The 26,654-nt window shown below is 37.0% G+C and overlaps 1 protein-coding gene across 2 annotated transcripts in view; it reads left to right on the top strand.

The window, feature by feature from the left end:
- LOC112056754 (ubiquitin-conjugating enzyme E2Q-like protein CG4502) overlaps nt 1-26,613 on the top strand; it is a 34,172-nt gene extending 7,559 nt beyond the window's left edge. Inside the window, exons 2-6 of one of the 2 annotated variants that reach the window (XM_052891132.1) lie at nt 8,133-8,703; nt 20,200-20,371; nt 20,965-21,166; nt 22,081-22,322; nt 23,439-26,613. In XM_052891132.1, the coding sequence (XP_052747092.1) occupies nt 8,573-8,703; nt 20,200-20,371; nt 20,965-21,166; nt 22,081-22,316 (741 nt within the window). In that variant the 5' untranslated portion in view covers nt 8,133-8,572 and the 3' untranslated portion in view covers nt 22,317-22,322; nt 23,439-26,613. Of the gene's footprint in view, nt 1-8,132; nt 8,704-19,360; nt 19,525-20,199; nt 20,372-20,964; nt 21,167-22,080; nt 22,323-23,438 lie in introns of those variants that run through there. The other variant, XM_052891133.1, reaches the window with a different exon arrangement.
- Nucleotides 26,614-26,654: the final 41 nt, after the last annotated feature.

The raw sequence follows: 26,654 nt of genomic DNA, 5'->3' as shown, positions 1-26,654 counted from the left end.
ATATTTAAATTTACACGACTTGTAACAAGGGAGCGACCCTAACGCCCATATTAATTGTATGAAAAAAGGAATTCCATTTTCCGACGTTGGAAAGCCCCAGAGAAAGGGGTGAAATCCGCAGCATAAATGTAAAACGGGCCGTGTAAAAACCACACGTTTTTTTACACGAAAACAACGCTCGCAAACTTTTTCACAGGCTCACCTAACAAAAACTAATTTGATTTTTTTTCTTTTTTATTTAATTTTAAACCGCCAACCCGCAATGGAGCAGTTTGGAAGGTTATAGTGTTTTATATCTCCTAAAATAGAGAAGGCTTTTTCCCTTGGGTAGAATATTAAATAGGCTGAATATGATCATGTGATGATGATGATACAATTAGGACAGTATTACCTACTTAAAACATAGGTGATAAATTATTATTTTTCCCAATTTTCTCTTCAATATCTAGATTCTACCAGGATTCCCATGGTTACCGAGGAAATAGGAGCTTTTTTAACACACAAAGTCCGTGGATTCGAAAGTCCGTCCAAGCCAAGGTCACATGAGATTTATAAAGTCGGACCCTTTTCTTTCCTACTTTCTTCCAGCTCTCTGGCTGAGCTTGGCAGAGATCAGCACTTTCAGTGGTCGGGATACACTTGCATTGCATAACTATGTTCAAACCTATGTTGGACCACAGAATACATGTTAGACAAGGAATTTTCCAATTTTACTTAAATTGCATACCCTAGTTAAAAACCTTATGCACGCCACTGAATATAAGGAACCACTTATCTTACGGTACCTAGAGCGGATACCTATATCGGAATGCTTATTACACGTCTATCTGACAAGTGACACCTAAATATTTAATACTTCTTATTTTTCATATTTGATACATTTATATTCGCTCCAGATTTTATGAAAGGAATAATAATGTGCGATTGAAAGGGAAACCCTAAAACCCTTCTTACGTTCACATTCGCGGAGATAATAAGGATTTCACCGTGTTTATAGGGTCGTCTTTATTGCCTATCTACGCGGAGAATGATCCTATTATAAAATTGCTTTTTGTTATTTGACTTTATTATTAAAATCGACCAATGATACTGTAGATGCAGAGCCGTAGAGCTTACATACCTACAGTGGAAAACAAACATACTCGTACTTAGACACCATGCAACAAAAATAAATCTATTTAGGTATTAAGTATATCCAAAAAATTAACATAGGAAGGCTATTAGGGCCAACATTTTACTAGTACCTATACGAGTATAGTGGCAGAAATCTTTGCGAAAGGCATGCCAGCACAACCTCTTTTGTTTAATATCATACAACAACCTGCTTAGTGACCTTGACCTGACAGGAACTACATAAGTTCTATATTGGAACGGGAACAATATGAACAGTGAAGGTAAAGAGGTGGACGCGTGTCTTTAAGGGTCATAAATTTTGGAGATCTGCTCGGAGTTTTCCCTCTGCTAAACTGACAGAACACGGACTCCATGGAGTGTTATGTAATTCGTATCTTTTGCGTAGATTCCTAACAGAATTTGGACCTTATGTAATCTAAATATAGTTCATAAGGTTGACAGAAGTACGATTTAGAGAAAACTCGTGACAGGGAGTAGGGGAGTAGGTACAGTAGGCGATCTTGTGAATGACCCTGGCCACAATTTATATCATACGCAAGTCAGAGGGCGGATATATTGACGTTCATCGAATACTTCCTTTGACCAGCATAACATTGTTTCGCGTACGTGACGTGTTCAACTCAAATTGTTGGCCTTTGTTCGTCCGTATATACTTCTGTAGCCTTTGCATTTTTTGCTTTGATCATTAAATTCAATTTTTGTTTTGGACTGTGTATACATCTAGAGATCTTTTGGCGCTGTAATGTTTGAACATGAGGTTTCCTTGGTTTTTTTTTTTCATTAAATTTCTTACCTGATTTGATAAACATTAAAAGGGATAATTTTGTGATTAGACTACTACGAGCATACTAAAACTAAGCGGCAGTTTGAAAAATTTATGGAGTATTCAGAGGCGTAGCTACCTCTGTGTCGCTTACGTGTAAAAGCAAAAATTTGTAAAAGTTATTAACAATATTACTTATCTTCTTAGAGCTTCCCAAAAAAAAATTTTTTTGGATTTGATTTCATCAACTAATTTTGATACAGGGCCTCGCTACGTCGCTGAGTGTTTTGAAGTTGTCGAATGTAAATAAATATCACGCAACATAGTTTTTAAGTTGGAGAATACTGAATTACACCATGCTTTGACGGCCTCCGTGGCGCAGTGGTATGCGCGGTGGATTTACAAGACGGAGGTCCTGGGTTCGATCCCCGGCTGGGCAGATTGAGATTTTCTTAATTTGTCCAGGTCTGGCTGGTGGGAGGCTTCGGCCGTGGCTAGTTACCACCCTACCGGCAAAGACGTACCGCCAAGCGATTTAGCGTTCCGGTACGATGCCGTGTAGAAACCGAAAAGGGTGTGGATTTTCATTCTCCTCCTAACAAGTTAGCCCGCTTCCATCTTAGACTGCATCATCACTTACCATCAGGTGAGATTGTAGTCAAGGGCTAACTTGTAAAGAATAAAAAAAAAAAAAAAAAAAAAAAATGCTCATAAACATAATAAACGATCCTAAAGATCATTCAAAATAAAAACCAAACGTTCAAAAAATATTACGCAGCACTAATAATTTCCGGTTTCATAAAGCGAGAAAATTGGAATTGAATTGGAAAATTACCTAACTACCCACAGAGTCAACCAATATAAACGACAGAGAGTGACACTCCCATTGGCCGATCAATTTGCATCTAGGCTCTTCATGTACTCGGAGGTACTCAGGGAAATTGGAAAACCCATTCCAAATTAATTTTCCTGGACGTGAAACGCTAACTAGGAAAGGTAATTAAGGTTTCTGATTGAGAGACAATTAAGGCAAGTGTTCAATATGTATTTGCAAATACTTTTTGGAGTTTTTTGGAGTTTACTCCAAAGAATCGATTTTTCATAAATTTGAAGACCCCTGTATGAAAAAAATATGGGCAGTAAAACTTGATGAACGAATGACAGCGTTACGTTTTTACCGTGCGCTGCCACTAAAAGCGTGCACGAGCTGCTGCTCCTTTATTGCGCACCTTTCACTTTTCAGGCGTAGCTATTGAGACGTACATAGACCTATTTAGACAGAAGATCTGAAAGAGTAAACTCCATTCATGCATCGGAGCTGACACCCAATTTTTTACCAGTTCAAGGTACAATATAGCTCTGCGGTCAAAAGGCTAGACTCAACAAAAAGGTCATGGATTCTAGCCCCATCTTTTTGACTACTGTCGTGTCGTGGTCGTACTGAATTCTTACACAGTTACAGAATTAGTTATAGAAAAGAGGAATAATAATAATTATGATTAGATTAAATAATATACAGAAAAAATATTTTTAGAAAAAGAGGCTTAGTTAGCTCTTAGTAGACCAGAATCAAGTCTGAAAGGATTACATTTGGATATGTGACCGTAAGATTATTCCTAGCATAATCTTTTTGCTCTATTACTAACTTGAAAAAAAAATACCGAATAATTATAAAAAAAAAACAAACGTAGTCTCGGAAGGTTACAATTTTCAAGTTGTGTAGTACCAATTTAAAATGTAACAATATCGGTCTTATTACTGGTAAGATTATATATAGATTATAGATAAATGTTGCAACATTAAATTCCGGACGCCTGAAGGCTTGAATTCGTGGAATACGAATATGCATTATGTCGCGTGCGAACAGCGCTGTGTGTGGTCCATCAATTACCGCCGCCACGCAGACAGTCTTTTGTTCTTCGAGGATGGAAGCCTTTGTGCCTGCGAGCTCTACGCGAACACGGCTTTACACTCCATGACTCCTTCCTGCCGTCTGTCTAGCGCGCCGGGGACTAAATGCACTCGGAAGTTATGTGACGACAGATCGATCATAATGCACGGTTAATACGTTAATCCAATATGTGGAAAACATAAATAATAAATATGATATCATGAGTTTATTGCTAGTGTTGAGGTTTTTTTTATTGAGAAAGAATACAATAAGAAACTTAAACTAACTCACCTAACTATACAAATCATGCCCACGTAGAATGGTGGCAAGAATACTGGCTGCATTTCCGCATTGAACAGCCAGGCTGATCCTTTGCGCAAAAAATTAGTCAGCCCTTCTGTCACCAGTCGAGGCAACTAACAGCAATGAAAAACCACGTGGTTTGAATTTTTTTTCACTGTGATTTTATACCCCAAGGCCAAGAATACTGGCCACATAAGGGTCTCCACGGCAAAAGGAACAAATAGATAACTCTTAGCCAGAGAGGCATATTTGCGCCACTTGTCTACCGGTTTCAGCGTTTTCTGCTGCGGCTCCAGGTCTTGATTCTTTCATTACCAATGAGGAGTTATATTATCATGTACCTATCTGTTCTCTATCGTGGAGGATTTTCTAAGGCCATCGAACTAAGTGACAAGGAACTTATTTCATCATTTGGAACGATTGGACTTGATGCTGTGTGATATTTTTTATTGCTACCTACATTGGAAAAGCCTTGATCGATGTATGTAAACAACACCACTGTGTTCCATAGCCATAACTAGCAGACGTCCCCAATGCCGTCTTAAACTAGGCTGGAGCCCTTGGGCACACAAGAATTTGGGGCCCTTTTGGAAATGGAAAGACTGGGGGCACGGGCCCCGTGTGCCCTTATGGTTAAGACGGTATTGTACGCCCCACAATTATTACCGTAGTTCCCGTTACCCACCGATGAAAATGTAGTTTTTAAAACAACTCTACACAGTTTTTAAAATCGGTTGATTAGTTAAATTGTAATTTTAACAATCAATAAATTAAATCTAATATTAGTTTAAATAGTTATGTGTACCTACTTTACATGAGTTTAAGATTTTTTTTAAACTTTACCTATCTAGGTTATCTTCAAAAGAGCAACTGTTGAGTTTCTTGCCGGTATCTTCTCAGCAGGACCTGCCTTCCGAACCGGTGGTAGAATCTTTACAAATAGTCAACTGACGTGTCAAAAGTGCTTGTAAACTGAGCCTACTTGAAATAAATGATTTTTGATTTTTTTTGATAGGTAATGTCTTCCATTTCCAGTATATTATCATTGTTTTTATTTTTATATGTATTTGTAAATCCTCATATTGTAACAATAACTGAGGAAAATGAAGGCCACATAATCCCTTAGGGATGTAAAAGTGCCGGGCATTTTGCCAATATGCGTGGGCTTCTGTGTCCTTCGTCTACGGTTACCAGATATTAAAGGTTTCCGGGATAACTTCGGAACTTATCCATTTAGTAACCTACCTATTATAGGAAAATCAAGGCCTACCTACCTATTTGAAATAATGATATTTAGAGTTTTTTCTCCCAAAGCATTTCGTATACTAATTTTAATTTGTATACTTAAGTATTTCATCATCAGTCGTGTTTATATGGCCTTTCTATTACGATTCAGGATTCGAAGTTTAGTCTCACCACGCTGTTACAATGCGGTCTTTATTTGTTTCAAAACTATCTAGTAGCTACTAAGTAGGTATTTTATTACAATGTTATGAGACCCTTTGTTCATGTCTGCAATTTAAATGTCTTTTGGAGACCGTTTTTTACATAAACAGAAATAATATACATAATTGGAAACTTATCCTAATAGACGATTTTTTTTGTAGTGAATTAACTTAAGCTAACTCAGAGGAGACGCCCTTAGAGAGTCGTTACGCCCATCTACTCCAAGTACTTCTGCTTTCGGGTCCCATCAGGCGATGCTTTTGCGCTCACCCAAACTCCCCGGTGACGCCGCTGTTCCACTAAAGAGCCTACGAGCACATATACAATCAGAAAAAATTAGGGCCCGCACCAGTTCTCAGGGAAAAGTAGCTACTGTCGCATAGTTCACGCTATTGTAAATAAAAAGTAGCTCTACCTATGTCCGTTAAAAGTACATCGTCTTGCAATCCTAGCGGATGTCCTCCGCCGGTCAGTCCTGCTAAGGACGCGTCAAGGTCAACTTGGGACGTAAATAAAAATGTGCTCGCTCCATGTTTATTTATCACAGCCCTTGTATAATATTCTCACTCAATCTGCACAATTTACCCTCGTGTGAACCGTTTATTTTACAAGGTCCATTTATCTTAGACTCAGCTTTCACCTACTACAATGTTTTAAAAATATTAACGACTATTTCATAGATTTTCGACATTACAATCACTTACCTACCTTATTACTCCAATGTTCAAAATAATTTTACCACCTTACCTATAATACAGTTTTCCGATTTAAGAATATCCACAACATTTATTGACATTATTTCATGCATATACTTTTCTAACTACCCTCCGAAAACTTCAAAACAAATCGTGCGTAATCACACTACTATTTTATAAGTAGGCGAAAGTTTACGATCACGTCTCTCCAATATCTACTGGATTTTGGAATATGATCTCTACTAGTAGCTTAATAGTTTAGTATAGAAGTAGCTACGTTTTATTTTATAAGAGTCTACGCTATCTTCTCCGACGTTACGTAACTCGTAAAGGACACCGTAGGGTAGAGCCGAGCTTGTTTCTTGACGTTACGTAAAAATTACATTGACGTCATCATTACAACGCTTACCTACGTCAGATAAATAGGCTTTGAAAACAAATAGGTCGCTTCCTGATTGACTGACGCGCGGCGTCTCCTTTGTAGAAGCTTCGGAGGCATTTACCCACGCCCCGGTTTGTACTTTACTAGCGGACGCCCGCGACGTCGTCCGCGTGGAATTTAGTTTTTAAGAAATCCCGCGGGAACTTTGGATTTTCCCGGGATGAAAGGTAGCCTATGTGGTAATTCAGAGTAAAATCTATTTCCATTCCAAATTTCAGCCAAATCGCTTCAGTATCCGCAGCACACATAGGAGGAACAAACATACACATACGTCATCAACCCATGTTCGGCTCACTAATGAGCTCGAGTCTCCTCTCAGAATGAGAGGGGCAAGGCCATTAGTCCACCACGCTGACCCAATGCGGATTGGCAGACTTCACACATGCAGAGAATTAAGATAATTCTCTGTTATGCAGTTCTCTGGTTTCCTCACGATGTTTTCCTTCACCGATCGAGTCACGTGATATTTAATTTCTGAAAATGCACACAACTGAAAAGTTGGAGGTGCATGCCCCGGACCGGATTCGAACCCACACCCTCCGGAATTGGAGGCAGAGGTCCTATCCACTGGGTTATCACGATACACATACACTTACACACAAACTTTCGTCTATAAAATATAAATATGATTAATTCCTAATTTGTATTTTGAAATTAAAAGAAATACATAATTAATAATCATTTATAAAATACTATATCGGAATGTGTAAAATGTGAAGCCGCTATCATAATATAAACATCAGGAAGCGATCTTAGCACCTTTTGCAGCAGTCTTACCTACTTGACGCACTTTAACCGTGACGTCAGTTTGACATTTACATAACATGACGTAAAATAAGCTCCGGTTTACATTATGGTTCTCGTGCTTTATCGTGACGTAGGATGGTGGAGTAAATGTAGTAAGTCACTGGGGAAATTAAAATGAAAACAACTAAGAAAATTAGAAAGCAGATCACATTCTGCATTTATTTTACTTTTCCTTAAAACATTGAAAAGAAACTGGGAGTATTTTTTACTGGCTCATTCCAGTGATAGGTCTTTCGTAAATATTCGGTTTATATAAAAACAGCGAAGCGGTGGTAATTTTTAAAGCTTTTCGTATGAACTCAAAATGATTTTAAAATTTAACTTTAGGGTAGGGGTAGGGTAGGGTCGGTGTAGGGTAGAGGTAGGATAGGTGTAGGTGGGAGTAGGGCAAGGAAGAAGTATACAAAGTCAAAGCTAAGGTTGACCAGGTTTCCTATAGTATAAAAATAAAAATATACCCAGAATCACCCCAGAAAAGTACCGAAGTACTTGTACTTCTACAATAACGCGTAATAAACCACTACAAACCTGCACAAACAACAAAAAAAGAACATTATGGAAATATTTAATAATTCACGGTCAAAATTAATTACATCTAATATTGACCTAGATAATAAGTACGTATATATAAAATGGTTTCCTTTGTTTCAGGGCTAGGCGATCGGTTCAGTTCACGCGAAGCACAAAAAGAGGTATAAGTTGTGGCATCTAGTTCATTCACACGAGCGTAACGTCGTGTGGTGGCCATGCGTCGACGCTTTGTACTCGTATGAAGTATGATTGTATCATGCGTGTGACACAACGTCCGTCGCGCGCGTCGCGGCCGACCACCAGCCGCTGCCATTCAGTGTGCCAAGATACGATTTCATCGGCACTCTCACTTTGCCAGTAGTCGCACGTGCTCCATCGCACGCAGCGAGACTGCAAGGCATTATTCTAACGAAGTTATTCTACAAATAAAGACACTGACACTGGCTGTTAACGGATTCGGAATTCAAAACGAAGTTTTTGACGTTACGTTTGAAAGGTGTGATTGTAAATAAACAGTGTGTTGCGAAAGTAACAAGTTTTTTGTGATAAATTGATTGAAAATGACGTCGCGATCCAAGGAGAAGGTGGCTGCAGCGTTTCGGAAGCTGTTCCAGTCGCCTGAGAAACTGGATAAAGATGGAGCTGGGCCGAGTGGCTCACCAGCGAGACGCGGCTTGTTCCGTCGACACAGGTACTAAACAGTAAATGTTCTTTTATTTATATTACACTAGCGGATGCCCACAACTTTAGACCTCTTTAATCCAGCCCTTACAGTAGTATATCTGTACAAATGAAGTAACTTCTCCCGTTTTCCCAACATTTCCCTTCACTGCTCTGCTCCTATTGATCGTAGCGTGATGAAAAGTATATAACCTGCCCAGGAGTATGAAGAATAATTGTACCAAGTTTCGTTAAAATCCGTTGAGTAGAGTAGAGACAGACAAAAAATTTACTGATTGCATTTTTGGCATCAGTATCGATCACTAATCACCCCCTGATAGTTATTTTGGAAATATATTTCATGTACATAATTGACCTCTCTACAGATTTATTGTAAGTACCCATAGATTAAAAGTTTATGGGGTGATTTATCTCATAGATGCAGATGCTTATAACACTACTAAGTATTTGTTTGAAAATTGCAAACGTTACATATAAACCGATCCTGTATTTTGTGCATAAAACGTACACAACAATACCAGCTACAGCTGTTATCAATTATTTGTAATAATAATAATAGTTCATAGCGACAGCTTTTAATATCAGTGGCTTGTGCTCAATAACAACAAAAGTAATCAATTACCTACTTACCTACAAATTCATTAATATTGTACAGACCGTCCTTTAATTAGATTCATTAAGTAAGTAATATTAATCTAGATACCTAACTATTTAGTATTATAAACACGTAAAGTTTGTGGTGCTGTAGAGGATCTCTGGATCTACTGATCCCATTTTAAAACTCTTTTACTAGAACGCCACGTTATTTGTGAGTGTCATAGGCTATATTTTATCCCCGTAATTTATCCTTTACTATTTGGAAAACGAATATCTAAACAAATCGATTTTTCAAGAAGTCATCAAATTCCAACTGACAATTTCGATCCGTTGGCCAATGTAAGAATACAGAAAGTTTTGTTGAAAACATTAAACGCTAACATTTGCTGACCATATTGATTGAGATGAATCATGTTATTTATAACTTACGATTACTATTAAAAAATCAGACAAGTGCGAGACGGATTCGCCTACCGAGGGTACCATACTTGAGAGACGGCATTAGCTACTTTCCAAATGATAGAGTACGAAAGTATCTTATTTTATTTTAAAGTCCTTTGTCCTCCCTCTCTCAATTTCGAAAGATACTTTTTTTTCAGCATGAACAGCTGTACTTTTCTTTTTTTACGTTAACTTAGAAGTTTGAATTATCCATAACTTCAAACAAATCGAGTTTTTCAAGAAGTCATCAAATTCCAACTGACAATTTCGATCCGTTGGCCAATGTAAGAATACAGAAAGTTTTGTTGAAAACATTAAACGCTAACATTTGCTGACCATATTGATTGAGATGAATCATGTTATTTATAACTTACGATTACTATTAAAAAATCAGACAAGTGCGAGACGGATTCGCCTACCGAGGGTACCATACTTGAGAGACGGCATTAGCTACTTTCCAAATGATAGAGTACGAAAGTATCTTATTTTATTTTAAAGTCCTTTGTCCTCCCTCTCTCAATTTCGAAAGATACTTTTTTTTCAGCATGAACAGCTGTACTTTTCTTTTTTTACGTTAACTTAGAAGTTTGAATTATCCATAACTTATTTTTTATTCTTTACAAGTTAACCCTTTACAATCTCACCTGATGGTAAATGATGATGCAATCTAAGATAAAAGCGGGCTAACTAGTTAGGAGGAGGACGAAAAATCAACACCCCTTTCGGTTTCTACACGACATCGTACCGGAATGCTAAATCGCCGGCCTTTGCCACCACCAGCCAACCTGGACCCAATTAAGAACACCTCCACCGACCCATCCAGGAAATCGAACCCAGGACCTCCGTCTTGTAAATCTACTGCGGATATCACTGCACCACGGAGGCCGTCAAAGGCTTGTGTGGCCACAGGACTGTAGACTTGAGAGTGTAAGGTTTTAATTTCGCCTCCACGAGTACCCGAGACAAAGAGTCTTGAGCTTGACAGACAGACATACAACAAAGTAATCCTATAAGAGTTCCATTTTCCTTTTGTGTTACGGAACCCTAAAGTAGGAACACATTTCCCGCTACCCCAGTAATGTAGGTTATGTAATTAGGCTATTGTTTTGTACTATGTTATCGTGCCTGCAATTAGTAATTTCGCCATTATAATCGACCATGTTTGTAAACATGTTACGAAATAGAGAATGTGATAAGTTCGGGCATACACATAGTTTGCAGACTCAGGTGGCATCGAGGCATTATCTTCAAGGATTGTGCAATACACGTTTGCATATTGCAGGACCATTTGCCCAATATTATTCACAGTGGCGTAGCGTGCCTTGGAGGGGCCCTGAATCAAAATTAGTTGGGAGCCCAGTAAAGGGTAAAGATTTCTTACAAAACTTGACAGTGACTTAACCTATGTAGGATGTGTACAACTTTTGGGCGCACGCTTAATCCAGAAAAAATATTGCTTTCTTTCGACTTGTCATTTACGTTCTGGCAGTTTATTGATATGATATAATTAATAATACGTCCCGGGAAGCACCAGATTGAATGAGACTGTGGCTTACATTTTGCTAATAATTATTATTTATTGTTCTCGCACGTAAGGGGCCCTTGTGGTCAGGAGGCCCAGTATCATTCATACTGCTGAAACGGTTGTAGCTACGCCCCTGGTTATTCAATTTGTTGTTAATGCCAACTGTAAACTGTTGCGTAGCAGACATTCGTAATGCTGCTTAACGATACAGCCGACTTTGTATTCTATATATGTACCTACATACTTTTATTTTTATATAAAGTAGTTTCTCTTTAGAGAGCCGCTGAATGCTGGCGCCTCGAGACCGGGGTGTTTGGAAGTCCCTAACAAAAGCCTATGTCCAGCAGCGCACTCGGCTGATAATGATGATGATAATGTTTATCTTTTTGTTTTTCTTAGTGATATCTTCTATTCCATGACGTGTCCGTCAAAGAAAACATATTAGCTTCATCGTCTGGAGTGTGCCCGGCAGGGCCGGCCCGTCCATATGGTGAACGGAGCAGTCGCTCCAGGCGCCAAATCCTATAGAGCGCCTAAATGATAATCCTAGTCAACCGTAGACGGTACTGCGCCTGATTTTCTATTGGTCACCCCATACTATGGTCAAGATATTCGCGTTCCATTCTTACTTTATACTCATAATTTGGTATAGGTATCTCCATATTATTAGGAGCAAACAGGAGAGGCGCCATAATTGGATCTCGCTCCAATTTAAAATTTACTTCGGGCCGGTGCTGGTGCCCGGGTGTTACTGGCTTATTTGAACTTTGTTAGGAAAGTCCGGTTACATGACTCGCAGTATAGCTACTGTTGTGGTGGTAGATTTGAGAAGGCTTCGGTCAGGACTTCCTTATATGGCGTTTTGCGTCAAAGTTTTATATGCCTTTTTTATATGCCTTTGCCCGAAAATCTTTTTTACTGTATTATAGAGTAAGTAGGTATAACTAACCTAACCTAACTAATTCGTACGATTATTAACTTAGCTTTACAACATAAAATCTTTATCTAAACGAAGGCAGGTTTTGAATTTTGTACCTACCACAAAGGCACCAAATATAAAACGAACATAAAATTGCCAATATTGACTTTTTAAAATTTCCATCTGGTTCCAATTTTATTATATAATAGGTTATTATGTATTAAAGTTTAATAGTAAAATAATATACAAGTTTTGATTTATACATTCTCAAAAAAAATATTATTTGACTATTAAACAGAGTGATGTAAATACGTACCATTAGTATCGACATTCATTTTCTTAGCTATTACAGTTAAATATATTTTAATGTGTTCCAAGACATTTCTCGAACTATACAGTACCTACTCGTATACTAAAGCCATATTCGATTGTTTACCAACAAACAAATTAAAAATGAAGGTAGGAAACGCATGTCATCTCATAACTTATTTATTTTAAATTATGTTTTGTTTTTTTAAAAAATATTATTCAAAATAATTATATTAACTATATCTAATTGTTTTAAGTTTATTAATCAAATTTATTTTCATTAATTTAAGAACAAGTTATTTATATTTATTATTAGGTGTGAAATGATACTAGTATGCGATAAGGCCGCCTTTTGTATATTATTTATTTTGTATACTAGGGAACGCCCGCGACTTCATCCGCCCTTAGACCTCTTCAATCCAGCCCTTACAGTAGTAGTTATCGCTGTAAAAATGGAGTAACTTCTCCCGTTTTCCCAACATTTCCCTTCACTGCTCTGCTCCTATTGATCGTAGCGTGATGAAAAGTATACTATAACCTGCCCAGGAGTATGAAGAATAATCCTACCAAGTTTCGTTAAAATCCGTCGAGTAGTTTTGGTTTCTATAACGAACATACAGACAAAAATTTTACTGATTGCAATTTTGGCATCAGTATCGGTCAATAATCCCGCCGCTGATAGTTATTTTGAAAATATATTTCATGTACAGAAATTACCTCTCTATAGATTTATTATAAGTACTTATAGATTTATATACATAGAATGTATTATGTTATTTATTATGGTGTACAAATAAGTGTAAATGACTAGCGATTTATAAAAAATAAATGAAAATTAAATAAGCCTTTTTTGCTGTTTTTATCTTTGCATACAAGTAGGTACTTGCTAACAAAGTAAATAAAATGTAGGGTTAACAACTAAAATAGTAATTTTCCATCCGCTTGGTCTCCCTTTCAAACAGCTTGTCGTTGTCAAAGACCTCCTCTAATAGTTTCCACGTATTTCTGTCTTTTGCTATTCGCATCCATTCTGGTCCTCCTATTTTCTTAAAGCGATTTATACCATAATTTTAAATTTATTTGTTGTTAAACTGTGCACATCGAGTATACTTAGTGGTTACTTTGTTGTTATACTTTTCACCTTTTCCCGTGCGACAGTCGTATCACATAACAACCCAGATGTATACAGAAACGTACATAAGTACGTAATCAATCCGCATTCTTTACGTTGTTTATAACCACTCTGCTCTTATGGTATTTTATATACCCTAATTTTAAATTAGTTTGTTGTTAAACAGTGCACATCGAGTATACTTAGTGGTTACTTTGTTGTTATACTTTTCACCTTTTCCCGTGCGACAGTCGTATCACGTAACAACCCAGATGTATACAGAAACGTACATAAGTACGTAATCAATCCGCATTCTTTACGTTGTTTATAACCACTCTGCTCTTATGGTATTTGTGTGTAATTGACAGCATGAATATTAATCAAGGACCAACGTTCGATTTTGTTATAACAACAAATAGTTAATAGAAGTGATACCTTGCCAACTATATTATGTTTATTAATGTTAATGTTATGTTTATAAATATACATATGTTAAAAAATCATGATTTGTTGAACGATTATATCACATTATATACTCAGAGGCACAATTATCCGCCCACTTTAATATGATGCGAGTATATTAAAGTAGGCGGATAATTGTGCCTCTGAGTATATTATAGCTTGGCAACTTCGTTCGTAACACTGTATCGATGAATGAAACGGCCACGACTGATGTACCTCACGATTTCACACTCGCTCAGTTTCCCCCCCCCCCCTCCCCCCCGTCGCCCGAATATCATGGGAGTGTCATCAACGAACTTGCCAGACTATAGCACAGGCACTTAGTGATTAGTATGAATATTCATACTAATCACTAAGTGCCTGTGCCAGATCTTCCTCATTTTATAAAATCCGAAACTTTGTCAACTTATACTTCTACCACAAGTACGAGTAATAGTTGACTCATATCTTTAATATTAATTTCGTGTAGTACATGGAATAAGGGTCCGAAATATATCGATACCAAATAATAAAAGTTAAAGATTTCCTATAAAACTTTATTTAAATATCACATGTTTTTCCAAATTTTCCAAACGTCAAAAACGCTGAAAAAAAAGTGTCAACTAGCCTATTACGGTGAGCAATAGTTTCGATCGTGGTCGCTATAAAAGAGCTTTCGCTGATGATCCTTGAAGTTTGATCTAATGATTGTCAATAAGCTAAATGACTGGCGCCTAGGGCGCCTGCTCGTTATACTTAAACGGTTGTGGATTTGTATTCTTGAAACCTGATTAGTTGCTTAACGTACAATTATCTATGGTAGTATAAACTTTCAGCTTTTGTTTGAGGACGGTCCGGATACCACAGACTCTCGTTCTAGAATAGTTGACGCAACAAACAGAAGTTCTGCTGATCTTAAGTGGAAAATCATCGGCTGTACTAGGAACACCTACCATCAAATGGACCCATTTACTGGGAATATGTCCTACAATCAGTTAATCTACTCACGTCAACGTAACCATCGTAAAGACTTGTTCACACGTGCCTCCGTCATGGGCATTAGAATATGTATATACAGATCCCGTCTTTAATGGATAAAACGCAAATGGTAGATCTACAAACTAATTAGCAAAAACTAATTTAATCCGTTTTGTTCCGTTGGTGGTGGGTTCGAATCCGGTCCGGGGCATGCACCGCCAAAGTATCAGTTGTCTGCATTTTAAGAAAATTAAATATCACGTGTCTTAAACGGTGAAGGAAAACATCGTGAGACATCGTGAGCATACCAGAGAATTTTCTTAGTTCTCTGCGTGTGTGAAGTCTGCCAATCCGCAATGAGCCAGCGTGGTGGACTATTGGACTAACCCCTCCCATTCTGAGAAGAAACTCGAGCTCAGCAGTGGCTGGTAAAATGTATAGGAGGTGCTGAATTTTCAATACTAGAAAAAAAGGTATAGTGTGCACATTCCAACTTTTTTCTTCAAAATGTGTATTAATGTCTACCTACTTGCTTAAACTTAATAATGAATGATCTAAATATTTTTATATGGAGTTTTGAAAGAATCAGAATATGCAGCCGATGCCGTAAAGATATTTAATTAGACATCATGTTTGGCCTCGTTTGGTACACAAGTCAATAAGGACGTAGTTAATGATTGTTCTGATGATATCATACAATCCAAATAAGGCCAAACACGTATTTACTTGTAACTTAGGTTCATTCTCGATTGATACGTTGATCACGTGGTTTTCATACATTTTTTAAATTTATTAACATGGCTACAGCGGTAGATACATACTCTAAAAATAATAATTAATTGCCAATATTTTATCACCATTTTATATGAAAATATACAAACGACAAGGCAGGAGACAACATTTTTCAGGTCAGAAGGATTTTTAAAAATCAGTAGGTAAACATAAAATTATATTCAATGCAGTAAATATAAATAAGGAAATATGTACGAACCTATCAGCAAGTTTATATATACCTTGTCATTATGATATAAAGTCTTACTTGTCTATGGAATAATTTACTGGATACCTTATACAGACTCTTACTGTTTATATTCATAATAATATTAAGTACTCAATACCTCTATTCTACAATTACTTTTTTTAAGCTACCTAATTGATTTTTGTCAATTTTTTGACTATTTTTTATTGCGGCTACTGTTTTTATACAACATATTTTTATGAGATAGCAGCTAGGCATTATATTCAGGAGCCTCTGAAACCTTTGATCAAAATGCTATTGGATTAGAAACAGCATGTAGTTCTTTAAAAATAAGCATAACATTTTGACTTAAAAATTGGGCCAGATTCACCAATCAGCAATCACCGAGATGTCATGGGTTCGATCTTCGCCCGTTGGATTATTGTCATACACACTTCTATGACAGTCTTTGCCAAATAATTAGGGGGAGCCGGGAATATTGGCCATATTTAAAAAACAATAAAAAAAATTATCCAAACTAACCTATCAAGATCGTATAACGAAGAGCAGTTTGCTTCAAGGAAGCGCAAATGGGGACTGTAGTTATTGTTTTGAAACTTTAGGAGACAAAGACTTTGTTTACTTTAGGTACGTATCATTTGAGGACACACACTGGACAGTACCGTAGGTGAGGCGAAGTGACAACACTTACGATGCGAACTGCGTCATTTCAATGCGGAACACGGTACTAAGGTACAAAACCATCTAATATCTACGATATTTGATTAATTCAAACTAAGTTTCAACCTAGGTAAGCATTACCTACTAATAAGTAGGTAGATATTTAAGAATTTAAATATTACGTATCTCAAACGGTGAAGGAAAAACATCGTGAGGAAACCTGCATACCAGAAAATTTTCTTAATTATCTGCGTATGTGAAGTCTGCCAATCCGCATTGGGCCAGCGTGGTAGACTATTTACCTAACTCCTCTCATTCTGAGAGTACACTCGAGCTCAGCAGTGAGCCGAATATGGGTTGATAATGATGATGATGAAGTAGGTAGTGAATAATATTACTTATGCAGAAATTAAACGATAGCAAATAGGTACTTAGTTCTCCATCATCATCAGCATATTTTAACAGTCTACTACAAGGCCTAGCGTCCCTCCTTATAGGACAAGAGATATGGAGCTAAGACCCACCGCGCTGCCCCAATGCGCTTATGTTAAATGTATTAACGACCATCACCACCAACTTCCCAACTAATCCGAACCTCGGGGTCCGAAACCGCATAGGCTAACCACTTAACCAACGAGGAACCTATTATAATAAATATTAATAATGGTATTATACAAGGTGTCCCGTAATTAATGGATAAAACGCAAATGGTAGATAGTTACCCCACCTAATTATCTAAAACTAATTTGAATAGTTTACCAATAATCACTAGGGTGACCAAGTTATATTTTATATCGGATTTTACAATTTTTTCTGTCTTGAATCAGTTTTTTCAATGCTGTATCTGCTGTAATTAAGATTTTAAAGATCTGACTTTTGTTGAACACTACGGATTAAATTACCAATGAATAGGTACAATACTATTTTTCTATATAATCTTGGTTAATTAATAGTTATACAACGTAACACAATGCAAACACAGCCACAATGTCCTACAAATTGCGTGGTTCATTCATCATTTTCAGCCGATGGACGTCCACTGCTGGACATAGGCCTCTTGCATGGACCTCCAAGCATAACGATCTCGAGCCGCCAGCATCCAGCGGTTTCCTGCAATCCGCTTGATGTTACCAGAGCCGGGAATAGCGGCGCCACCGGGGACTAGGGGCTGTTTCGTTTTTGCTTTATCCATGAGGTTTTATGCCCATAAATGACCACGCTGGGCATGCGGGTTGGTCATTCGCAGCCCTAGACTTCTCGCACCGGTGTCGCTGCTGCCCGACACCGGTCTGTGATACTTGTAAGTCTAGTCGAAATTGAAAATGGTTATACCGCCATTTATCGGTGGTTCATTATCTATAATAATTAGGAATCTATGAATAAACTGTTACGAGCAGAGCAGTGCGTGTGATTACATTGATCATATCTCAGAGAAAGCTGTCTCGTTAAACGCCTACCGAGATACGATATCATTATCAGTTGAGCTTGAGGCTATTAGTGAAGTGACAGATAGGTTGCCGCTTATCAATATTTTTACGACCTGTCGTAGACCATTTTCTATAAAAGTCGTCTTTCATACAGAAAATTTAGGGAAAAAAATAAGAATAAGAAAGTGTGTAAGTGTGTGTCTATGTTTGTTCTTCCTTTGCGCTGCGACTATTAAAGCGATTTGGCTCAAACTTGGAATGGAAATAGATTTTACTCTGGATTAACATTAACACATTTAAGCTATTTTTCATCTTGGAAAAATCCATGGTTCCCGGTTTTCACAAATCACGCGATTTGTGAAAAAAATAATTCCAATCGGACGAAGTCGCGGGCTTCCGCTAGTTTAAAATAATTCGAAGCGACTAACACACAAATTTACCGAGGTTGTTTTTCGAGATTTTCACTATTCCTTGGAGAAAAATCCTAATTCTTTACAACTTAAAGATGCTAACTGCAGCTCAGTCTATATCAGAGGTTCCCAAACTATATTTTCTCATAGATCACTGTCAAAACTTAAAACTCGATTAAAATGGTAAAACTCTTAAAACTCGATTAAAATGTCAATATTAGATTTATCTATTATTTTCGTTGCTGCTAAGTACCAACACTAATTGACATATTCAATTCTTACTTATTTTATTACAAAACTCCCCATTCTGTATGAAAAGAAAACAATATGAAACAGTTGTGAACCCTCGTTTTATTTCACGCTAACGTAGACCCCCATCGAGTCTCCCATGAACCCCAGGGGGTCAACCTGGACCACTTTGGGAATCAATGGTCTATATGCATCAATGTATTTTAGCATGTAATTAATGTCACAGAGACAAAATGCAAGCATAACTCTTACAAGTGCGTGGTTAACTACTTACACTCTGTTATTTTGCTTTCACTGAGCTATGTGCGAGTAGGTATGTGACCGCGTTTAAAAACATGCCGAGTAAACAAACATGGAATCTCGTAATGTTTATTTACTTATGCATGTTTTCAAAGACTCTTGGCGTGTTAAACTATGTCAATTCGAAAAACTACGGAATTCAATGAAAACGAAAGCTATTGGACTAAAAGCCTGTAATGGCTAGATCTTCATCGTTTACGAGGACTGGAATGATTTAGTAAGATTATCGATCTGACAACTTACTTTAAATAAATTTCTGAACGTACCCAAAATATATGACTTTGACAATCAATAAAATAATGTCAAACTCAAATGTCAATCCAATTTCCGTAATTTTTGAAATTTTCAAATCTAAATATAGCGATTAAACCAAATAGTGAGGGTAATAGGATATAAAATCTTGCCGATTCCTTTAATTTAATTTGAGAGGAGAGTTTATTGTACTTTACCTTGTCGACGGGTCACGGGATGAATATGTTCGAAAGGTACGAAACCTACTTATTTACCTACAAAGAAGGGAAAATAATAAAAATGTCGTTTTTCTATTCATCTAAGCAGTGTTACTGTTATCTAGTTAATCTTGATTTTCATAGAAATTGTACTTATCAGGAACATTGAAAAAAATATTTTAACATTAAAGTAGTTGATAAGTAATTCAAATATGGAGGGGGCAGTTTTCAGGTTGCAGGCGTCCGCTAGTTAAAAAGTATTACTACCTACTACCTAATATTTGCCAAAGTCTGAAAATATTGTGTACGACAATAGTCCAGCGAGTGGGGAATGGGGATTGAACTACGACCTCTCTGCAATGAGTCCAGTAGATACTGTTACAGTAGAGGGGCCTCCTCAAGGTTGAGGTCTCAACAGTATCTTTCTTCAATAATAATAGCCCAACAGTACTACTGTTTAGCTCAACTCAACAGTACTACTGTTGAGCTAGTGAAGCTTAGCTTAAAACTTGATCTCATATTTTTGAGTTAAAATTGCTATAGTAGCTAAGCTGTTGAATGCGTTTATTCAACTAGCTACTTGCCCAATTAGACTGTTTGTAACAACTAAGTCTAGTTGGGTGAGGTGAACTGATGTTGATGGGAATATTTAATGAAGTTTTACTTTAGTCATGTAGTCTAATTCAAGTACTCCACATTATTAATCTCCAGAGACGGCGTGAGCCCCGCAGAAGCAGCAGTGAGTCTGCCCGCCAGTCCCGCCGCCTCCGCGCTCGCGTCCAAGAAAGCAGTCGGCGCGAATGACGTGCGCATGAGACGACTCATGAAGGAGCTGAAGGAAATACAGCGGTTGCAAGAGCACAGACCAAATCCTGTATTTACAGTGAGCATCATCCTATTTTTCAGATCTCATCAAGCTATTTTTACTCCTTAATATAAGATATGTAGCCCCACCATGCTGTTTCGGATTAGGGTTTTATTATTTTTTAAATCACTATCAAATGATTGTGACTGACGGCTTAACACAGTACCATTCCGTTACATTTCTTGTCCACTTTTTTATTTCTTTCCTAATCTAACTTTATAAGTAAAATCAAACATGTCCATCTCCATTAAGGGGTTTAGACGGATTCTAAAGAAGACCAATCATTTTAGGCCCAGCATGTTACAGGAAAATGTTCCCTTATTCTGTAATAAATCAAAAACACCAAAAAATAATAATTAGAATCCACAGTTGTTAAATATATGAAATCATGCATTTTATAAGTAGGTTCTTGCCCCCATATCTTGATTGTGCAACTGTCAATCAAACTGAAATTAAAGCAGTCTAAAACTGATATTAATAATTAAGAAATGACACAAACTTAGACATTGTAATGGTTTATTCAATAAATCTAGGCCCAGCAATGTATGTAAAATGGTCTCCTTTAGTTTTATCGTTTATTTTCTTCAGTCTTCCTGTTTCTTCTCTTTCAGGTAGACCTAGTGAATGACAACTTGTTTGAGTGGCACGTGCGCTTGCACCAGATCGACCCAGAGAGTGAGCTGGCCGCTGACCTGCGCGAGCTATCCATCCCCAACATCCTGCTGCACCTCGTGTTCCCGGAGAACTTTCCCTTTGCGCCGCCCTTCATGAGGGTCATCGAACCACGGATAGAGAAGGGATTTGTTATGGAAGGTATGCTAACTACCTCTTTAGTATTTATTTATAGTAAACTCAATTAGTCTCAATGGCTCATTAGCATGCCAGATGGTAAACAGTCAGGATTTATAAACCAGAGGTTGTGGTTCAATCACCATGTAATGGACTACTGTCTTATCAGCTCTCACTATTCTCAGCCTAGATGGAGTTGAGAAATTGGTGGTGTTGCCGTTTGTCGTGGTCTGATAAATGTTGTTAGAGAATTTTACATTATGTGTCATTGTAAGCCTGACACCAACCTTTATTAGTGCTGTGTGGTGGATCCATACCAGGGTGTATATTGGACTGGATAGGGGTTACCATTATGGAGAAAGGCCTGCCCCTTTAGTGAGTTATTCAAATAGGCTGATAATTATGATGATGATAAAATGGGATTATACAAAACTATAATATGAGTAGGTAACTCTGTGTGATAGAATCAGAAATGACGAGGTCTGCAAAAGAACTGAAGTCACCAATATAGCTCAATGAGTCACAGAGCTGAAGTAGCAATGTACGAGGCACATAGTTCAAAGAGCCGTTGGACGTTGGGGTCCCAAGGTGCTGGAATGGCGACCTCGCAATAGAAAGAGCAATGTTGCTTGACTCCCCACCAGGTGGGCCAACAACATAAAGTGAGTCACAGGGAATCGCTGGATGTAAGCAGCTCAGGCCTATGTCCTGCTCCTGATGAGTCAACTACTAAACTAACTAACAGTCGACGGTTTTACCCGCATAGTTCACCTTTTTAATGGGAATAAGGGGACAAAATAACCTTACACTCACAAATAACGTGTATGGCAAAAGAATTTCAAAATCGTTTAAATAGATCCAGATGATAACCCATACAACGTCACGAACTTAACCTTTTTATAATATTATTAGAAATGAAAAAAAAAATTATATTAAAGGTGGCGCAATATGCATGGAGCTGCTGACGCCGCGCGGCTGGGCGTCCGCGTACACCGTGGAGGCGGTGGTGATGCAGTTCGCGGCGTCCGTGGTGAAGGGGCAGGGACGCGTGGCGCGCGTGCCGCCGCGCTCCTCGCGCGAGTTCTCCCGCCGCCGCGCCGAGGAGGCGTTCCGCTCGCTCGTCAAGACGCACGACAAGTACGGCTGGGTGACGCCCGCGCTGTCTGACGGTTGAACTAAGGTATGCTACCAAATAACACTAGCTCAGACTAATAACATAAGGACCTGTCTTGCTAGACGTTACTTTTCTGTCAAAGTATGTGATCAACAATTTTATGCCAAATTATAAAAACTGTCTAAATAGAATCTATGTTTCATAGTTCGAATTGTGTTTGTCGGTGTAGTAGTAGGAAAAACGGTCAACTTCTAGTTAAGTATAAGATATACACCATTGATGAGTTCCTCATTGATAAAGATGCTTGGAGGCCATTGGATCAGCTTTCACCTTCACACAGGAAGTAAAACTTTAAGAAATTGTAATGTTGTCATCAATTATAAATTATAATACTGCATGATTTTTTTTAAAGAGCAACTGTTGAGTTTCTTGCTGGTTTCTTCTCAGCAGACCTGCCTTCTGAACCGGTGGTAGAATCTTTACAAATACTCAACTGACATATCAAAAGTGCTTGTAAACTGAGCCTACTTGAAATAAATGAATTTTGAATATATGCTCCTTTTCCTCAAATAATGACAGACAATTTTGTTTCTGAATTTGGGTGAGATACTAGTCCTTGTAATTAGTCTGAGAGCACATGTCAAGCGTCAATAGTTTTATTGTTAAGATGGTGAATGGGCAAAGGCCTTGCTTGAGTTCACCTACTGTCTGATGGTTGGACAAAGCACAAAGGTGTCTATTGATAGTCTCTAGTATTAGCATATTTTTAGTAACCCACAACACAACCCGGCTTCTTTACGTTCAGAATTATTTATGTATCAAAAGCTACTTACTTACTGTATATGTACGGTGAGCTTCTTCAGCATAATATGGGAAATCATGTTCCCATATTATGCATATGATGAAGAAAATATAAAAAAATACCTGCACAGACTTGGACGATTGAGGAAAAGACCTTTATAATCTCTCTGTCATCAATTTTTTTTTGTTCTTATGTGTGTGCAATCAGTCTTAAGCAGGTTTGGTGAAATAAATTTGGCTTTACCAGACAGGAAGACAATTGTCTTCAAGTCTGCACAGATATCTCTGTCATCATGGTACAAATTTCAACTTTTATAAAATGCATCTTGCTCTATCTAAAGTAATTGATGATTTGTCTAAATTATTTTTCCTCTATTGCAGATTGTAGTCAACCCTAATGCTGATTGGATCTCTCGTAGTTAATAAATTCAATTTTATTGTAATAATTTTAGTTGTAATTAGACAAAACCTACCTATAAACCCTTCTACGTAATTTAATAACCTTTGTCTCCGATTACCTACAGTGAAATGTTAAATAACGTCTATTATATTTGTTATGTACCTCATTAGTGTAGTGAAATTGTCGTGGAATTGATGCAATTAACTAAGAATATTCACTAGTTGACATAGTTTCACATGAAACTATGTCAATGAAGGAGAATAGAGGGCGCCACAACGCCATACGCCTGTGATTGCCATTGGTATTATATGGTTATATACGCTATATTGCTATATAGACACTACACACAATACACACTGTGAAAATGTGTAATGTCAGCCACATACGGTCAAGTATATAGTTGAAATATGGTTATGGGTATGGTATCAATATCTTTTTCACTGCCGCAGAGTTCATGATAAACTTGATTGTAAGTGACTGCCACGGCCAATGAGCCAAGTAAAAACAATTTATATTATACCATGAGTATATAGTATATTTTATGCCGCGCTATAGCTATCACAACTATTATGAGTCAATTGCAACTGTATATATATCTACGACATGCTATGAAGACCGTTATTTTCGCAAGTCTACGCCCATTCTCAAATGCACATTATTAAATGAAATGCACAAGAACGATTTTTCTTGCTTGACGTGTGGCGAAATCCCTACCTACAAATAATAATTTTGCACCACTTTACATTACTATCGACAATGTGGTAAAAATATTGAAATTCCTGTTTTGGACATAAACATTAATTTTTAAAACTGTCCATGGACCTCACCAAAATCAAATCAGAACAGTCTTCATAGCGTGTCAATTAAAACGCTATACCTACAGAAATCCTTTGTTTCACTCAAATGATGTAGACGCTTTTTTAAAAAGGATTATTGCTATATTTCTTAATATGACTAATAATCCTTTTCCACTCCAATTGGTCTTAAAGACTGAGAGTGTGTGTACCACAATAGTCCAATGGGATAGAATCCATGATTGGGTCTTTTACATAATTTCATCCTTTGTTTCAACCGTACCATATTGTGACTAAAAACCATTGACCTTTTATAATAAAAGGACGCACGATCATGTAGAAAACGTCACTTAAAACTGGCCAATTTTGCTTTGGAAGTTAGAATTATGAGTAAAGAAAATTATACCTAAAGGCCTTTGAATATAGTTAAATATTCAATAAAATCCCAAATTTAGAGCAAATTCAACTTAAGGTTTGAGTTTAAGGTTGAATTTGCAAATGCGACTACTTGAATTGAGTGCCAAGAAGTTGTGTTTGGCACTCATTGAGTGGGGACATTTTTTGGTCGCTGATTGTGCATCCACTTTTTAATAGGAGATCGATGCTAAAAACTTATATTGTGTGCCAAAAGAATACCTATAGACGTATTGTGCTCAATAGTACCTATTTCCTATATTAAGTCTTTACACTTTATCTATTCCTTTCTTTTGATAACACTCTTGTCAAGTGCTTAACTCTATTTTAATATAATATACTCCTCCACACACACACTTTAGATGTACCTACCTATTAAAATACCTACTATAACACATTTTTCAAAATTTTTAAATATTTTAATTATAATGTGTCCGTCCCAAAGTCATTTAATAGTTTTTGATATGACATTGTATACTAACAAAAACTTTTAAAGACATTTGATGTACCTAAATAAATTAGTGTAGTTATATTCTCAGATGGTTTCTTCAGTGATATTGTACTGGATTTACGTCAGTCTTAGTAGTTGATGAAACAACTAAACAACTAAGATTTATGTGGTTAATATTCGTCTGGGTTTACGACAGTCTGAGTAGTTGATGAAACAACTGAAACTTATGTGGATGTAACATTCTACTGAATTTACGTCACTCACAGTGACATAAACATTCTACTGGCTTCATGTCAGTCTCAGCAGTTGATGGAACAACTAAACAACCGAGAATTGTGAGTATAACATTCTACTGGGTTCATGTCAGTCTCAGTAGTTGATGAAATAACTAACCAACTACGACTTTTGTGGATGTAACGTTTAGTGGGTTTACGTCAGTTTCAGTTGTTGATGAAACAACTGAGACTTTTATGTGGGTAGTCTGTAATGTATTCAATAAAAAAATACACAAGAATACCAGATCATCTTAGATGTAGTCACCCTATAACTTTCAAGCTAAATCTTGAAATTCTTTGATTGCTGATTTGATTGATTACAGGCTTTTCATGTTATTTTTAAAATGTACTTTGTAAATAGATTCATCTTTGAGATGTAAAAAAACAAGTGACCTATTATAGGAAGTCTGTTGGCTTGAATGTAGTGGTAAGTTGGCAGAATAAGTGCATTTATGTGTATAAACTGAAGAAGTGTTGTTTTGTTGAATGTTCCTTCATTTTTTATACACCTTCGACAAATTATATAGGGCCCTGCCTCTCTAGACGTTACACCTGTCCAAGATCAACAATCCAACACATTAAAAAAAAACAAATCAACGTTTCATTGTTGTAATAGTTGCAGATTACTAAATATTAGTTATATCAAATTTGCAACAAAAACAATATCTAAAAAGAATTAATTCTTCAGTCAGAACAGGCAAACCATAGACCAAGTAATCAAATGTTCTGTGGATCTAATAGGGGAAAACACACCCCCTAAAAAATTACAGACAATTTTGTTGCTGAATTTGGACGTGATACAAGTTCATATGTATTTGGTCTGAGTCACACACAACGCCTCATTCCATTACCTGTACACCTTACCACTATCCAAAGTAGACAGACTGTGCAAAGACATTAAAATAACATTATTAATATTTTTTCATGTATTCTAATATCTCTATTATTTTATTAAAGCCTCAAGAGTAGTTATGCTCAAATTAGTGATTTGTGTACCTTTGATGTTTAACTATTTGTATACAACATGTGAATGTGTCTGCTAACGCAACATCTTAGTATTGATAGATGTTATAAAAAAAATTGTAAATTGATGTTGTTGATTTGTTCAGTGAACCAAAGATGTTTATTTTTTATGGTAAAATAATTTAGTGCAAGAATTGTATAGCTGGATTATATGTACAATGTTATGAGTGTAATAAATTACTTGCTCAATTATAACAAATGTTTTAATTACTATGTCCATCAATACCTATTCCACTACTT

Source organism: Bicyclus anynana, chromosome 3, assembly GCF_947172395.1.
Source record: "Bicyclus anynana chromosome 3, ilBicAnyn1.1, whole genome shotgun sequence".
Taxonomy (NCBI): Eukaryota; Metazoa; Arthropoda; class Insecta; order Lepidoptera; family Nymphalidae; genus Bicyclus; species Bicyclus anynana.
This window is presented reverse-complemented; position numbering and strand designations above follow the sequence as displayed.